Here is an 18,352-nt window from a genome sequence, read left to right as displayed (position 1 = left end):
ATGCATATCATTCCAAATTTGCTGTTTCAGCTCTTCGTTTCGAGAATGAAAGAAGCCTACACAAATGCTAAAATATCAAAAAATAGTGAGCTGAAGGATACATTGATTCTCACAACGGGTGATATTGGAAGGTACATTTTAGTGTATTCCTTTCTAACTTCTCTTAAGTATTCTGGTTTCAGGAGACTGACTTACGGAATATTCTTATCAATTACTTTCTTTATGAATCACTTTCCATGAGGCATCCCGTAACAATTTACAGAACAATTTTGTATATACTGTAATGACAGCGAAAACTTATGCACATATAAAAAGGATTTTAGTTTTTTTAAAAAATAAAAATAAACCAGCACATATATAGAATCAATTCAAATATGTGATAAATGTCTTTACTTGAACTGCTTGCTGAAGGCTTCAGTATGTGGTTTAAAGACAATGGAGAATAATATTCAGTATTTTAAGAACTTGATAGCATCTCTGTACAGTAAAACAAAATGAGAATTTCCGTATTCTGTTTTGGCATGTTATCCATATTCTGTTTTGGCAATTATCTAGTGCATTGGTGTTACTTTCAAGCAATGTCTGTCTTTTTCCCCTTTTACTTTGTAAGGGCAACGAAAGGGAGCTTGGTGCCCTTTGCACTCTTGCACTTGTTGCATTGCTTGTTGTCCAAATCGGCCTCTGTGGCTGGAGCAGCATATACAGAAATCAGAGCTTTGGCTGCCACCAAGTCTATAAAGCTGCAAGCCTTTTTCAGTCAATACAAGAAACCAATCTGTCAGGTAAGAAGCCCGAATAATATAGGACGAATACATTGCATTAACCTTTTGATTGCTTATCGTACCATAGAGGGCTACAAGATCATGTGCCCCCAACTTCTCCCCTAATGTACACATATTCCTCTTGCCCACTGTGGGGAAGAATTGTAGTTAAGAGTTACACATACTCCAACCCTAACCATGATTTGTGTTAACCATGGCTTGCAAACCTTGGTTAATGGAGGTCCCTTGGTTGGTGTAGATACAAACTTAATGATGGTATAAAATGAAAGCAGTTAGCATGAGTGGAGACATGGGTTCTAAAGGGAGTGTGTGACCCTGCAGCCCACTCTTGTCTCTTAGTTATGGCTGGAGACCTGGAGAATTTTGTTCTGTCTTGGGCACAGACAAAGAGGATTCTAAAGTCAAAAGCTGTTAAAACCATTTCTATGCTAATATTTTCATTGTTGGCAGGAGAGCTGGATCTTAATTGTTTTGCGTTTGGCAGGAGTTTTCTGGTGGGGACAGCATTCATTAGCAGAACTGTAAGCGGTGGCTGATTGTAAAGAACAAAAACCAATACCTTTGCTCTTTAGTCAGCTGAATGTTTATATCTGGCATAATTGTCCTGAGGTAAGAATTCTAACTTCTGTATGAGAGAAATAACAGTGAAATGTATCTCTCGATGCTTAGTTTTTAGTGGAATCTCTGCACTCCAGGCAGTCGGCAATGATTTCTAACACTCCTGGCCAGAGCACCGAAATACAGAAACAAGAAATTGCTCATCAAAGGGAAGCTGCCCTGGACATGTTATCTGAAATTGCCAATGTTTTTGATTTTCCAGACCTCAATCGTTTTCTCAGTGTAAGTTGATGATGGTCTAGTAAGAATAAGTCTTTGCCTGTGTTTCCCATCTCAGTTTTCTCAATTCTTCCTTCATAAACCGTTGGTATTACTGGAGATGATTATGCAGATTGGTAAAATTCCTACTTTCCCCCCCATTTATTACATTTTTAGCTCACCCTACTCTTGCAAGGAGCTGAAGGTGCTATATGTGCTTCTTCTACCCACACACCCATTTTATCACCCCAGCAACAACTGTGAGGTAATTTATTTCCCCAAGTGAAAGGGGAGCCGAGAAAAGGGCTCCTTTTTCCCCACAGGCCTTTTCCTCTGCCATATATTTTGCCTTCTTCCACATTTTTATAGGAAGGGTTATTTTAGCTTGGAGCCTGTTGTGTTTTGTGAAAGATGCCGATTCTTTGCTAAATAAACCCATGAAACTTATTAACTGTAGGGATTTCCCAGTGTTGGTTGTTTGAGGTTTTCCCCATCGTTGAAAAGTTATTTGTCTGCCTTTCTGCGTGTGCCCTTTCAGGCCAGTAAGTTTGGAGCTTATCATTTTTAACCACAAACCAATGTGCATCTTCACGTGGACAAGGGGAAGGAAATGAGGTGTCAAAGCTCATTTTGGCTGTGTCTCTATTTTGCCAGCGGACTCTCCAAGTTCTTCTGCCAGACCTTGCTGCCAAGGCCAGCCCTGCAGCCTCTGTACTTATTCGAACGATAGCGAAACAGCTAAATGTAAACCGCAGAGAGATCCTCATCAACAACTTCAAGTACATCTTCTCTCATCTAGTCTGCTTCTGTAGTAAAGATGAGCTCGAGCGAGCACTCCACTATCTCAAGGTAGTTTTGTTTTGCACTTGGTCTATGAAACTTGGGGAAAATAAGAATAATAAGGTTGGGGATTATATTGAAGCACACAAATAAGTGACTTGTATTCTCAAGATAAGAACTCAGTGCAAGCATGTTACTAGCATAATGAATATTTTCGGTAGGCCTAAAATATTCTGGGTTCAAACAAGCCAAGAAACCAAAAATATATGCCTAAAATTAATCTGGTCAAGAAAAATTCTCAGTCAACAGTTTCTACTGTTTCTAGATCCATAACCAGTCTAGATCAGGGCAGAGCAAGTGGGCTAATTGGCATGGGCCTACGATATTGAGGGTGCCTACTCTGAATCTCCCTGGTAAAGGCAAAGGGGCCCTTTGGTAAAGATTTTTGAAATGAGGCCTACATTTTCCAACTGGCCTGGGCCTATTACCAGCTTTGCATGGCACTGTCCATAACCAAAACCAACTTGTGCACCAAGATCTTTTCTTGATGTGTGTTGATAGCAGTTGTTCACTAAAATCCTTGGCTAGGGGTTTGCATTTCTGCATTATTATCTCTTATTGTTGTGCATATGTCTGGTCTGTTCTTTATTTCTTTGTTTGTTTTTTCATTTGTGTTCCATAGAATGAAACCGAAATCGAACTTGGAAGTTTGCTGAGACAGGACTACCAGGGATTGCATAATGAATTATTGCTACGTATAGGAGAGCACTACCAGCAGGTCTTCAATGGTTTGTCGATTCTGGCTTCATTTGCCTCCAACGATGACCCATATCAAGGACCAAAGGACATCACCTGTCCCGAGCGAATGGCAAGTAGCAGTGCCATCACCGTTTTCTTTGTATCGCTTTAGAAGGAAAGGATGGCTTTTGTTCTTGTATTATGGTATGCCATTAAGTATACAGAAGAGAGGGAGAGGGGTTTTTTTGCATTTCAGGAAGAGTTTTCAGAACATTAAAAGGGAGCCTTGTGGGATAAGACCAAAGATCCATCTAGTACAGCGTTCTGTTTGCATAGTGACCAGCCAGATACCTTTGGTAAGCCCACAAGAAGGAAATGAGTGGATCTTTCAGAAGAGCCCAATATCATGAACAAAATCAGCAAATTGAACAAGCAGCTGGTTCTGAGTTTTTTTGCTATGGAAGTTACTAGTGGGAAGTAATTTGTTACGGACATAACATCCCAAGCAGATTAGCTTTGTTTAAATGCAGAACTGCACTGAACCAACCAGGTTATATTTGAAAGCATGAACTCCTTGATTAAGAAAGATCAGCAATTCATTGGACCCTGGGAAGTTCTAATTTTCCAGAGTGGTTGTGCAAAGGTAGTATTTTACCATACATTATTTTGCACATCAACTATATATTTAAAGAGCGGGTGTGCTGTGGGGTTCTCTTAGTAATGTGTTTTAAAGTGGAATATTTTCAGAGTATTATTTTTATGACTAGGCTGATTACCTGCAACCAAAATTGCTGGGCATCTTGGCCTTCTTCAACATGCAGTTGTTAAGCTCCAGCATAGGAATTGAAGATAAGAAAATGGTGAGTGAACTCTGTCTGGGCGGTAGAACCCCTATGTGGAGTTTCATTTGACACAGGTATAATTCTGGGATTAAGGAAGAAACTGGGACAGTGCTAAATTTCTTTGGAGCCTGGTGGAAAAAGATAGAAGTCCAAATGCAAAAGAGAATAAAGGGTGGTGAACAGTTACATACCAGGAGTCCCCAAACTACGGCCCGCGGGCCAGATGCGGCCCAAGTGGCCTCCCAATCCGGCCCGCGATGACCCCCGCTGCCGCCGCCCGCTCTTACAGCGCGCAGCGCGATGGCACACTTCCAGATCGGAAAAAAGCGCCAAAAATCGTTTGTGTGCATGCGTATGGGCCTCTTCCGACCCAGAAGAGGTCATTTCTGGTGCACTTCCGGGTAGGCCTATACGCATGCGCACAAACGATTTTCGGCAATTTTCCCGACCTGGAAGCGCGCCACCGCGCCAGTAAGTGTGTGTGCACATGCACACGGGCGCACACTCCCCCGCCCTCCGGCCCACCGCATGATCGCCGCGGCGGGCACCGGCCCAAAGCCGGGTAAGTCTGGGGACCCCTGGTTACATACTTTTATCATGCAGCTTGGTTGTTAAAAAGAATTCTTCTTTTTTCTTCTTCTCAATTGGAGGCCTTAAATAGCTTGATGGCTTTAATGAAGCTTATGGGCCCTAAACATATAAGTGCAGTAAGAGTGAAGATGATGACAACACTCAGGACAGGGCTGAGATACAAGGATGATTTCCCCGAGTTGTGCTGCAGGTAAGAACACTGTGTACTGATTTATGACTACAGCCTAAGGCAGTGATGGCCAAACTTGGCCCTCCAGCTGTTTTGAGACTACAACTCCTATCAACCCCAGCCAACAGAACCAGTGTTCAGGGATGATGGGAATTGTGATCCCAAAACAGCTGGAGGGCCAAGTTTGGCCATCACTGGTCTAAGGGCTTTATTGTGACTTATGGTGAATCCCTGTGTGAGTAACTGCAAATAATTATGGTGCAGACACCTCATGATTGATTTTTTATTTTTATGTCTCTGTACTGAGAAATATATAGCCATACTCTGTATGTTATGATGCTGAGATTAATTTTTTTTAATCCTCTTTGTTTAGGGCTTGGGACTGCTTTGTTCGCTGCTTGGATCAAAGTAACCTTGGCTCCCTTCTCAGTCACGTGATAGTAGCTCTGCTGCCCCTCATACATATTCAGCCAAAAGAAACAGCAGCTGTCTTCCATTTTCTTATCGTTGAGAACAGGTATTCTAACATAAAACATTTGAATAATGATTTTGGTGGTATCGTACCGACAGTCAGTTTAGAGAAGAGCTGCAGCCAAAATTGTGTATAGTCTGGTGTTAAAAAAAAATAAAAATCTGTAGTAAGGTAATTAAAATTTTATGACCTCCATAAAGGAGAAACTTTGCATTATTTGTTTTGCATAATTTATTCTACAAATATGCTGTTCGTTATTAATTATTCTGATAGGTGTGTGGAAGGGCCAGAACTATGCAGAGTCTTGAAGTCCCCCCCCCCCCAAGAAACACGGTTACAAAGTCCCTTTCACAGGAGGTGAATTGGAAAGGGGTCCTTTCACAGATACTGGGGGAGGGGGCAATACAAAATTTCATTCAGGTACATGGGAAGCCCACACTGTCTGCCGCTTCTTTTTATTTTAACTTTCCTCCCTCCCCTACCCCTTGTCAGCAGCAAACAGCAGAGAATTGGAGAGTAGGGGTACAAAGTGGTTCTCTTGTCAAAACTTCTGACCCAGCTTTTATATATCTGAATCCAGTGCTATTTTTCTAGAAAAAAGAGGTGCTCACCATGAACACCTCCCCTGTTCTCTTAGAATGACAATGGTGCCCACCTGAGAGGTGTCAGAAAGGAGTTCCTGTGAGTTCCCACAGAAAAATGCCCTGTCTAAATCTATATCTGAATACAAAAATAAAATATCTATAGATTTTTCTCAACTGTAATAGTTATTCAGTTTTGCTGATTCTAGCCAAATCACTGAACAAATATGGGTTGGAACAATGGCAAGTCTTGAAGTTTATATAAATACAGTAGCTCCCTTTTAGTTTGTTTTTAAATTATTATTATTTCATTGTACTGCGGGTTGTTGTTGTTTTTTAAAAAAGTGCATGAGTGTTTTGTAAGAGATCTTGTTTTATTCATTAGGAATGCAGTACAAGATTTTCTACATGAAATATATTTTCTACCTGACCATCCTGAACTAAAAGATATTCAAGTCGTTCTTCAGGAATATAGGAAGGTATAGATTTCATTATATTTTGATATTTAAAAACAGAATGTTCATTTGAAGTTGGAAGTGGGGTGTTGAATATCAATGATGTCCAAAGGGTTACAGCATTCCAGTGTTTGTGTAAATGTGGCTCAATTAGCATGCTGTGTTAAACCAATGGTTTACTGTGAACATATAGATAATTCTCGCTTCACTTCTCCTCTAATGTGAATGGTAACCATGAGCCCTGCCTTAGCGTTTTGTCCGAACCAGGAATGGTGGTTTGTTTCATTCCAAACTACAAGGTGAAGACAGGGTTTGCTGTTGGATTACTAATTATGATTTGTTAGAAGCAAAACAAACCATAATCCCATAAATCAGGGATCGGGATTTATTGCTTACACTGGGGGAGAAGTAAAGTGGGAGGAGCAACCATGATGCTCATATTAAACCATGAACTATTAATTACCATGGTGTGCAAACACTGCTAGTGGGAGAAATATTCCTGAAAATTGATCTGTAAGATTCCCTCATGCTGTTTGTCCTAGTGATAGACAAGCATAAACGTTATGAACAATATAATATGGCACAGACCACTTCCCTTTTCCCACCAAAACCAACTGGGGGTTATACTCAACTAAGTTGGAGTAGACTCATTGAAATAAATGGACTTTAGTATGACTAATGTTGTGTAACCCCCCCACTGTGTGTTGGTACATTTAACAATGGGTTTGTTCATTGAAACGCATACTCCGATGTATTTTGCCTTAGGAGACTTCCAGGAGCACAGACTTGCAGACAGCGCTACAGCTCTCCATGAAGGCTATTCAGCACGAGAATGTAGATGTTCGGATTCATGCTCTGACCAGCCTGAAAGAAACATTATATAAAAACCAAGTAAGTAAAACGGTAAAGCTCAAAGGCTCTGAGATGGGTAGCTAGCACTGCAATTCTGTATGCGTTAATTTGGGAGTAAGTACCATTGAAATTAGGGACCCTGGCGGCGCTGTGGGTTAAACCACAGAGCCTAGGGCTTGCTGATAAGAAGGTTGGCGGTTTGAATCCCTGCGACGGGGTGAGCTCCCGTTGCTCGGTCCCAGCTCCTAGCAGTTCGAAAGAACATCAAAGTGCAAGTAGATAAATAGGTACCGCTACAGCGGGAAGGTAAACAGCGTTTCCATGTGCTGCTCTGGTTTGCCAGAAGTGGCTTTGTCATGCTGGCCACATGACCTGGAAGCTGTACACCGGTTCCCTCGGCCAATTACGTGAGATGAGCGCTGCAACCCCAGAGTCGGTCACGAATGGACCTAATGGGTCAGAGGTCCCTTTTCCTTTACCTTACCATTGAAATTAGTGGGACTTGCATCTGAATAGACATGTAGGATTGTGCTGTAAATATCACACAATGTATCTAGAATCATAAAACTACACCATTGATTCTAAAACTACATTATGAATATGAACACAATTAAAAATAAGCCAAGATATTGCCTATGCCAGCAATATCTGCTATTGGCTTTGTGATGAATTTCTCTTACTTAATTTCATATTAACAAAGCTACCCCTTTGATTTTAGAATGAAAGAAATGTAAACGTAGCTTGCATTCTAAGAATCCTACAGTGAATCAAGGTAAAATTGATTGGTATGTTAAGGAAGTAATAAGAGATATTATTTGACAGTGAAGTTAAGTAGAGAAGGATATGTTTATATAACCTATAAATATGATTGAAAACAAGATGTAGAAAGTACTAAAGATGATATACATTGTAACGCAGTTGGGAAGTACTGGAGGAAGTCAACAATGTAAGAACATATGATACATAATTAGAGTCCTTTGCTTTTTCCCCTCCCCCCCCTTTCTTATTGTTGTGGTTTTGGTTTTCTATACTCTTTTTTTTGTATGTTTGTATTGTATTCATTTTCAGATTTGTGTTTTGGGTGTTTTTTTCCTTTGTGTATTTTTAAGCTTATAAAATAAAATAAAAATTCATTAAAAAATTTCCTACAGTGAAGCCACACCCCCATTGTTAATTCTGATCTTTATCCAAATAGACTTCTTTTGCTCCCACCAAAGAAAGAGAGTATTTCTATTTTATCTAGGGTTCCAAAGCACTCAATCATTTGTAGTATAATGTCTGTTTCTTCCTTTCTCTTGTCAGCATTGCTGAGAAAGGTGATCTATGCTAGATAAATTATGTGATATTCAGTTACCAGTCACACAGTAAAGGAGCTTGTCGTTTTCAGTGTCAGCCTGACAAGAGAAGAGAGATTTGTTGTATGTGGTACCATCTTTCTCCTTGGCTTTTTAAAGTATCCGTTTCTTAATTCTACCTTAATGTGCACAATTGTACTCGCAGAGTAATTACTGGACAATAGGGAGCATTCCCCCACACATTCTCTAATGTTCGCCTTTTGTTTTTGAGACCTTTCATTGGATTGCCCAGCACTGATTTGACTTGGATGAGAGAGCGAGAGAGCTCCTTTAGTAACTTGTGGAGGATACCAAGCATTTAGATCTATTCTAATCTGTTTTCTGGCCTGCATTCAAGATGGAAAACACTTTGGTTGCCATGTTGGATGATCTATTGTGTGCACTCAGAAGTGTCAACCCCACATTCAGAGACCCTTGACAGCCTCTGAGGTGATGTGCACGTCATAAATTTAAAGTACATGACTCCCACCCAAAGAATCCTGGGAATGATAGTTTATCCCCTCCCAGTTCCTAGAATTCTTTGAGTGAAGTCATGTACTTTAAATGTACAGTGGTACCTCGGTTTTTGAACATCTCGGAATTTGAACGTTTCGGTTTCCAAACACAGAAAATCCGGAAGTAAATGCTTTGGTTTTCAAACACTTTTCAGAAGTTGAACATGCTACGCGGCTTCTTAAGTAAATGCTTCCAGAAGTAAATGCTTCAGTTTTCGAACGTTTCAGAACTCAAAAACAGTCTTCCGGAACAGATTACATTCGAAAACCAAGGTACCACTGTATAGTGTGTACATAGCCTGAGTTGGATGGGTTAATAACTGACCTGGTATAAGGGACCCATCTTGTGTCTATTTCATTCAGTGCCTAGGGCTTACTCTACCTGGAAAACACAATGAGTTTGTAGCATTAACTGCATTGAGTTTTTATTTTCCTTATAACTGTGCTACATAAAAAGAAGACATTTAATAATTACATTTGCGTTTGTACTATAATTGTGCTTAGATGTTCTAATTGAATTGTTGCTTGTGTGTTTGCTGCCCAGGGCTCCTTTAGGAGGAAGGCTGGTATATGAATTAAATAAATAACAAAATAATTAATACGGTAAAGGTAAAGGTACCCTTGACCATTAGATCCAGTTGTAGACAACTCTGGGGTTGCGGCGCTCATCTCGCTCTATAGGCCGAGGGAGCTGGCGTTTGTCCGCAGACAGCTTCCGGGTCATGTGGCCAGAATGACTAAGCCACTTCTGGCGAACCAGAGCAGCGCACGGAAACACTGTTTACTTTCCTGCCAGAAAGTAAATTTATCTACTTGCACTTTGATGTGCTTTCGAACTGCTAGGTTGGCAGGAGCTGGGACTGAGCAACGGGAGCTCACCCGTTGCAGCGATTCGAACCGCCAACCTTCTGATCGGCAAGCCCTAGGCTCTGTGGTTTAGACCACAGCGCCACCCACGTCCCAAATTAATATGGTATCACATTGGAATATGAAGTATGCATGTATAACTTGCTCTCCCCACCCCTTTAGGAGAAGCTGATAAAATATGCAACAGATAGCGAAACTGTGGAGCCAGTTATTTCCCAGCTGGTGACTGTCCTATTAATTGGCTGTCAAGATGTGAATTCTCATGCCCGGCTACTTTGTGGAGAATGTTTAGGTGAACTGGGAGCTATAGATCCAGGCAGGCTGGACTTCTCAACAAGCAACAACCAAGGAAAAGGGCTTACATTTGTGGTAAGGAATGCTAATACTGGCATCTCATGTTGTAGGTATCTTTGTATCAAGGCAAGGAGAAATTGTATAGGGTTGTATGCAATGCTGCTGCTCTGCTCACACAACGTACTTCTGAAGGAACATGTTTTGTCTGTGGAGGTTTCTTACTAAAGGATGAAAGGGGTCCTTTCCCAGCTTCATATCATAGGAAAGGGGGAGCTACTGTAGTCTGTTACCATCTTTCCTTGTCCCTTCTTGGGCTGCTCTGGGTCAGTAGAGTGTTCACTTGTTTTGCTGTTGCCTTTGCTGAATGCCTTTGTCCCAAGTGTTATGAGTCTCATTGAAAGTCACGGTGTGACTTCAGTGACCCTTGAGGACTCCCAGCCCCCATCATTTATTAATCCCAATTTAAAACTAGATTTTGGTAGTGACCAGGCAGAGGATATCAACAAAGCAGCTCATCTAAGAAATCTTACTGCTTTCCCCTAAGACTGGTGTAGAAGATCCAGATTTTGCTTATGGATTATTCATGGAGTTGACAAGAGCATTCCTTGCTTATGCTGATAACGTCCGGGCTCAAGATTCTGCATCATATGCCATTCAGGTAAGGAAAGTTTGTTTGAGAAAACAGTATTGACAACTGCCTTTTTACCAAAAAGAAAAAAGGTGCTTGAGATTGATTTGGCCCTTGGAGCCAGTAAGGTTTCACCACCCTCTCTTTTATTGGCTTAAGTAGCTTCAGCTGGGAGCTTCGATCCAAATACCAATTGCAAAAAACCTTTGCTTTACGATAATTACTGTTCAAAATCTGGTTTGCAACTCTCATTTGAAAGCAAACTATGGTGTGTGTGTGTGTGTGTGTGTAATTGCCCATCATTTGTCTATGTCAGATAACCACAACATTTTCTTCATTGCTTCAGATGCCTTGTCAAGATTTATCTTTTTGCCCAGGCTTCTCCTGGACCCTGTTTTATGTGTTTGAATCTGTTTCATTTGCTTTTATATGCTTTTAGGTTGTGTTTTGTTTTCATGGTATATTGCTTGTTTTTTAGACTGTTGTATATATTTTTTAAAATAGTAGCATGATACAAATGCTTTTAAATAAATGAGTGTATTAAAATAGTATAAAGATTGCAAATATGGTGGTGAGTGTCGTCTGGAGGAGGAAAAATTTAAACACGTAGCAGAGTTCCCCAAAAATAACCAGAGGCAATTGTACTTCATCCAGCAGAGCTTTTACTGCTACTCAAGGCAAATGAGCGCAATGGCCACAAATCCAATACATTCAGGACTGGCACAGTCCATACGAAATCCAGCTGCAGCAGACTTAACTTAAATTTAACTTATAATAAGACTAAACCTTAACACTATAAAATAGAGAACACCACACCAGAACAAAGAGATAGAAAGAGAAAGTGATTGCAACCCAGGCTCCTCCTGGCCTGACTGTAATAGTCAGCATGATCTTGACAGAAAGGATAACAGAACCATTTTAAAGCAGTTTATCCCAGAAGGAATAACCCAAACATCAGAAACCTTCTGCCTGTTTCCTTCACATAGAAAGAAACCTTCTAGAACCCTCCTGAACTAATCAGAATAGGAAAAATCTTTACATATCAGATCAATACTTTCTGTACTAAGAAATGCAAACTAACAGTGAGAAAGGTCATTGGGAGTGGTGAAGAGGAGGGGCCACCTGAGGTACAATCCTGACAGCCAGACCATGGTTTTGCAGTGATGTCTTAAACTGGACAAGTGTGTCTAGCATGAATGAGGCAGTGGAAGTTTTCATTTTCTGTTTCATTGCTTAAGAATAATTCATGTTGAATAGTTTATTCTGTACAGTGCAAATGTATTCATGTAAAACTTGCTCTCTCTGTATTCATGTAAAACTTGCTCTCTCTCTTTTTAGGAGTTGCTTTCTATTTATGATTGTAGGGAGACAACCACTGACAGCTCAGGAGGCAAGCTTTGGAAAATGTTTCCTGATCATATTCAGGAAATATTGGAACCTCATTTAAGTACACGGTATGTGTGACGACCACGTCCCAGCCAAGTCTCGGGCTGCTGTTTGATTACTCACTGCCACCAGATAAGAGATTAATTATTATTAATTATTATTTACCAGGCTAACCCTTCTAAGACGTCCTCCGAAAGGCCTCCAGGGTCTCTCTGAAGCTTCCTTGGGTAGCATGATATTAAAGCTCTAGGCTTGAGAGTTTTTATAATAGGCTAACACACCAGGTTTACAAAACAAGGAACAAGTTTAATATGATGAAAAAGACAGTACAGTCGTACCTTGGAAGTCGAACGGAATCCGTTCCGGAAGTCCGTTCAGCTTCCAAAACGTTTAAAAACCAAATTGCGGCTTCTGATTCCTGCAGCCAAACAGAAGCTGCGGAAGCCCCATCGGACGTTCGGCTTCCAAAAATAGTTCTCAAACTGGAACAGTCACTTCCGAATTTGCGACATTCGGGAGCCAAAACATTTGGGAACTAAGCTGTTCGAAAACCAAGGTACAACTGTGTAAGACAAGCAAATGTTACAGCAAAATAAAATTGAGGTCCCCAAATTACAAAAACCCAACATATTCCCTTTGGAGCTAAAACAAATCAAAATTGGATAAATACAACACACTTGTCAAATGCTTAAGCAGCCCCACGACTCACCAAGCTTGCAAGGAGGCCTCTTGTTCCTGGAAGCCTTCCTCCAAAGCTCATCAAAACATCTGCAGATCACACCAGTTTCTCTTTATTTACTCCCACTTGGCCACCCACATGCTTATACAGTGGTACCTCTACTTACGAATAACTCTACTTACGAATGTTTCTACTTACGAACAGAGCTCCGTCCGCCATCTTGGATGAGGTTTAGATAGGATTTTTTCTACTTACGAATTTTTTCTCCCAATGCATTCCTATGGGATTCGACTTACAAATGTTTTCGACTTATGAATGTGCGTTCAGGACGCATTAAATTCGTAAGTAGAGGTACCACTGTATAGCTTCCCCATGTCCATTATGTGCCACAACAGAGAGGGTTGTGCAGTTAGTCACATCAGTAATGGTGGACACCTGTGCCTAGAACATTGTTGTTTCATTGGTCTTCCTTTTCTGTTGAGCTAACACAACCAACAAGCTTTGGAAATTTTATTTACAGATACAAGAGTTACCAGAAGGCTGTAAACTGGGCTAAGGTTAAGAAGCCCATTTACTTAAGCAAATTAGGCAAAAATTTTGCAGACTGGTCAGCAACCTGGGCTGGTTACCTTATAACTAAGGTAAGAATAATGAGCACATACCTCAGTTAGATGTGAACTTTGCAATGTTACCTTGACCTCAGATTTCCAAGAGCTATGCTAAGCCATGTAATTTTTGTTCCAGGTGCGACATGATCTTGCCAGTAAGGTTTTCAACTGCTGCAGCATTATGATGAAGAACGACTTCAAGGTGACAATCTATCTCCTTCCCCACATTCTTGTCTATGTTCTTTTGGGATGTAATCAGGAGGATCAGCAAGAGGTGAGAGCCCCTTTACCTGTATACTCCAAAAGTACTTATGATGACCCTGCATACGTGGTTTGCCAATCACTTCCCTTAGTTCCAGGTACAAAGAAAAACAAATTATGACTGTCCTTGTAGAGAGAAAGCTAGCTAGCAACATGCCTAAGAGCAATCTAGAAATTATGTATCTCAAAGCCACAGTGGGACCCTTGTTGCTGACTGTTTATGACTGTTCTTGGTGATAATTGCAGCTTCTTACTACATTTGTCTGATTCTTTTTTCAATTTTTGGCACTCTGCTTTTGAAAAATAAGTTTGTGTATGTGGTGCTACAGATGTCTGAATGGACTGTGGCATCCACTGTACACTCAGTTCTCCCAGGATACCTGCCTCCAAGAGAGGACCCAAACCTGTTGCTGAAAAACAACACCTGCTGATTCTAGGTGTGCTTGCATGTGGGTGGAACCCAGAAAATACACACAACCCAAGATTTGGAAAAGGAGATCTTCATTTATTGAATCCAGAGGATAAGAGCATATGCATCACTAATTTATGTGTGGCAGCACAGAGATAGAGATAAAATTGTGGGTGCATGTGATTGACACATTCATGACTCTAAGCCAGGCATCCCCAAACTTCGGCCCTCCAGATGTTTTGGGCTACAATCCCCATCTTCCCCAACCACTGGTCCTGTTAGCTAGGGATCATGGGAGTTGTAGGCCAAAACATCTGGAGGACCGCAGTTTGGGGGTGCCTGCTCTAAGCTGATAATTTGAGATGCACTGTACTAAGAGGAGGAAAAGAAAGAGCTTGGGAGTGTGGCAGATGTCATACAAATTTTCAGAAATTAGAGATTGTTAGCTGTACCTTTTTCTGGTTCAGACTGAGCCACTAGAGTGATGCAGATAGGGAAGAGCCCTTAAGCAGAAGCACAAGTGGGGTGTTCCATGCTTGCAAACTTCTCTTTTTCTCCTCACTTTAAACCTGAAATGTCAGTGATCCCTCTCCAAAGTTACAGAGCCTTAAAATCCAACAGAATATGACTTGTGAATGCAGAGTAAAAACACACAGTGCGGCTCAAATGTTGAACAGATAACATTTCAGATTGCATTATGGGAAATGTTTTGCTTTGGGTCCTGGGAAGACTGTAATGTAACTGTAAACCAGGGATAATGTTTTTGGTTTTTTACTAACTACTAATGTTTTGTTTTGCTAACAAGGTGGAGACAGAGAGAGAGGTTATTCACAGTACACTGTTAACTATGGTTTGCTGTGACATGCAAATGAGGCAAAAACATTAACCAGTCCCGAGTCTCTAAATGTTGTGCCTGTTTTCATAATAGCAGTAAGAATTCCAAGTTTGCCTTTTAATTATACATTGTCCAGGTGTTTGCTGAAATCATGACTGTTCTGAAAAACGACGACCCTTTTGCAAGACAATGTGAAGATAGCGCTTCAGATCTAAGCCACTTAAGCACACAGACAGTATTCTCCATGCTTGATCATCTAACGCATTGGACTAGGTATAAATCCCAAAGGCTGAGTGCTGAGAAAGCTGCTAGGAAGTCAAATAAGGACCATGCAGAGTTTCAAGGTTAGTAGTTCTCTTGTGTTTCAGTTGTTCTTGCAAAGGTTTTGTTTGTTCATTTAACAGAATTTATACTACACTATTTGATTGTAGTAAAATCTTTAAGCTAATTACAAGAAAAATCAAAACTTTCAATAAAAACACAGTCAAAAACAATTAGAATTAACAGTGAAAGAGATCAAAACGGATCCATGTCTCCATGTATGGATAGACTTGCCTAAACAAAAATGTTTTAAGCAGACACCAAAAAGAGATCTTGAAGGTGGTCCTGATATCAATATGCAGGGAGTTCCAAAGTTTAGGTGCTGCTACACTGGAATATTGATAGGCTTCTTGAGGCCAACCTTCTTGTGCAGGTGGCCTTTTTAAGATTCCCTGATCCTAATCCATTTACAGTGTTAATTCTGATTATGGCATTAAAAAAAACACCTTTTTATTCTCTAGCACCAAATGAGGAATATGGAGAATATCAAAGTGTGGTCCGCTTTCTGGACCTCATCCCTCGGGATACTCTGGCTGCAGCTTCTTTTCGCTCCAAAGCATACACAAGAGCAGTAATGCATTTTGAATCATTCATCATGGAAAAGAAACAAAACATTCAGGAGCACCTCGGATTTCTTCAGGTTTAACTTTCTTGCTATAATGTAAAACAAACTGGAACTTCAGAGCTTCAAACTCTTTCGTCTGTCCATTTAAACTATGTAACTTTATTTACTTTGCTTTTGTTTGCTGTGAGTGACCAGCCCCCCCCCCCCGGCTCTCAAGGCAAGTGCTGCTTACTTTCCTGAGCCTCACAATTTCAGGTAGGCTGTGCTATGTTTGTAGAAAGGCAAGAGCTCCTAATTGGCATAAAATTTGAAGGGAGATCGATTCACGTTTGAGTGTGCTGATATAATAAATAGGTTTTACATTAAGAGAAATATAATTCAGTATTTGCAAAAGTTGGTTTTGATAAACAGAAAACATGAAAAGTCACTGGATCGTTTTTCAGTGGAGAAAAGGAGAGTTATCAGCATTTTGAGAATTATTAAATAGAATCTTGAAAGTATTATGATACCTGTGAAGAAGTAATAATAATAATTTATTATTTATACCCCGCCCACTCTGGGCAGCTCCCAACAGAACACCAATAACAATAATAAAAAAGCAGCAACGTCAAACATTAAAAACTTCCCTAAACAGGGCTGCCTTCAGATGTCTTCTAAAAGTCAGATAGTGTTTATTTCCTTAACATCTGAAGGGAGGGCATTCCACAGAGCGGGCGCCACTACCGAGAAGGCCCTCTGTCTGGTTCCCTGTAACTTCGCTTATCACAGTGAGGAAACCAGCAGAAGATCTTCAGAGGAGGACCTCAGTGTCTGGGCTGAAGGATGTGGGTGGAGACACTCCTTCAGGTATACTGGGCCAAGGCCGTTTAGGGCTTTAAAGGTCAGCACCAACACTTTGAATTGTGCTTGGAAACGTACCATTGAATACAACCTAGGGAAATTGTTCGCAAAGCTTTTAAGTTGCAGGTTATTTGGCTGGCCAGAATGCTTCCCAATGACGATTATTTTTTCCCTTTTACAAAGAAATTGTATGCAGCTATGCATGAGCCCGATGGCGTGGAGGGAGTGAGTGCAATACGGAAGGCAGAGCCATCCCTAAAAGAACAGATCCTGGAACATGAAAGCATTGGCTTGTTGAGAGATGCCACAGCTTGCTATGACAGGGCAATGCAGATGGAGCCTGACCAGGTAAAGCCTAAATGTCTTCCTCATTCCTTTTGGCTTCCTCCACCTGTACAGCTACAGGTGAGGAAAAACAGTAATAAGCAATGCAGTTGCATCTGATTTAGTATGTATCCTAGAGAATGACACAACGGGCATATATTTTGTAGCCTTTTTTGTCACTGGAGAACCATAGTAAAAATCAAGCCAATGCTTAGCCCCTTTTTTCTGCATCTAAGCCTAAATTTGTAGCCATTGTAAACTAACTATAACAATCATGCATTCATCCCGTTTTCTCCTGTCTCCACTTGCTCTAATGTCTCCCTTATGCAATTCCCTGGATGGAAGCCTCTTGAGGCAGGGAATCTATAACTTCATTCTTTGTAAAGAGAAAGCCGGTGTGGGGTTGTGGCTAGGAAGTCCTAGATTTAAACTGAACCATGTAATTCACTGGGTGATGCTGGACCAGTCACACTCTCAGCATAACTTGCCTCCTTAGGTTGGCTGTGAGGATAAAAAAAGAGGAATGCGAATCATGTTTGCTTGCTTCAGCTCCAGGAGAGATATAAATGTATAATGCAAATGTGGTTTTTCTTTCCTCACTTCTAGATAATTCATTATCACGGTGTGGTGAAGTCTATGTTAGGTCTTGGTCAGTTGTCTACTGTAATCACTCAAGTGAATGGAGTACTTGCAAAGAGGTAATATGACTGATATGTTCTTTGTTAAAAAATATAAAGTATGTTCCATTGCTCAAATGATGGAAAGCTTTATATGCTAACCTCTAAGGATCTGGTGCAGATATAATGCTAGTTAGCTGAAATACTCATTCTCTTCCCACCTCTTTTCTGTTGTTTCCCTCAACCATGGATTTAGAAGTCGCCAACCTACTTTAGTGAATGCAAACCAGACCCTGAAGTAAGTTAGGAAATATCACATGGCTGAGGTTCTAGGGAACCATCCATATCTCTGCACAGTATTACATGGGGAATAGTCTATGAGTCGTTCAGGGAGCAATGTCTGGTGTGTGCATCTAGTTTGCCAGGAGGGAGACTTGTTCTTGCCACTCCCACTGTCTTCCCAGAAATGCCTTTTTGAGAAATGTGTTCCTGACCAAGTATCTAGTACAGTTATACCTTGGATCCCGAACGCCTTGGTACTCGGACGTTTTGGCTCCCAAACACTGCAAAGTGAGTGTTCCGGTTTGTGAATGCTCTTTGGAACCCGAATGTCTGACGGGGCTTCTGCAGCTTCTGATTGGCTGCAGGCCACGCTTTGGTTTCCGAATGTTTTGGAAGTCAAACGGACTTCCGGAACAGATTCTGTTTGACTTCCAAGGTATGACTGTATCCCATTTCCTGGGAGAAAATAGGAGAAGGGTACCATGCCTCTGCCTATAAACAAAAGAAGA

General features: G+C 40.9%; 1 protein-coding gene across 1 annotated transcript in view; it reads left to right on the top strand.

Annotated features, from left to right (window-relative positions):
- The window catches only part of ATR (ATR checkpoint kinase), a 48,282-nt gene that overhangs the window by 16,813 nt on the left and 13,117 nt on the right, over positions 1-18,352 (top strand). The window contains exons 12-30 of the mRNA XM_035133767.3: positions 31-131; positions 611-782; positions 1,452-1,622; positions 2,253-2,447; positions 3,061-3,246; positions 3,884-3,976; positions 4,609-4,739; positions 5,092-5,235; positions 6,157-6,250; positions 6,992-7,117; positions 9,957-10,163; positions 10,633-10,746; positions 12,055-12,170; positions 13,302-13,422; positions 13,526-13,663; positions 15,031-15,238; positions 15,677-15,855; positions 16,804-16,968; positions 17,551-17,642. Of these exons, the coding sequence (XP_034989658.1) occupies positions 31-131; positions 611-782; positions 1,452-1,622; positions 2,253-2,447; positions 3,061-3,246; positions 3,884-3,976; positions 4,609-4,739; positions 5,092-5,235; positions 6,157-6,250; positions 6,992-7,117; positions 9,957-10,163; positions 10,633-10,746; positions 12,055-12,170; positions 13,302-13,422; positions 13,526-13,663; positions 15,031-15,238; positions 15,677-15,855; positions 16,804-16,968; positions 17,551-17,642 (2,753 nt within the window). The remainder of the gene's footprint in view (positions 1-30; positions 132-610; positions 783-1,451; positions 1,623-2,252; positions 2,448-3,060; positions 3,247-3,883; positions 3,977-4,608; positions 4,740-5,091; positions 5,236-6,156; positions 6,251-6,991; positions 7,118-9,956; positions 10,164-10,632; positions 10,747-12,054; positions 12,171-13,301; positions 13,423-13,525; positions 13,664-15,030; positions 15,239-15,676; positions 15,856-16,803; positions 16,969-17,550; positions 17,643-18,352) is intronic.

This window comes from Zootoca vivipara, chromosome 5 (assembly GCF_965207765.1).
Source record: "Zootoca vivipara chromosome 5, rZooViv2.hap1.1, whole genome shotgun sequence".
In the NCBI taxonomy this organism is placed as follows: Eukaryota; Metazoa; Chordata; class Lepidosauria; order Squamata; family Lacertidae; genus Zootoca; species Zootoca vivipara.
This window is presented reverse-complemented; position numbering and strand designations above follow the sequence as displayed.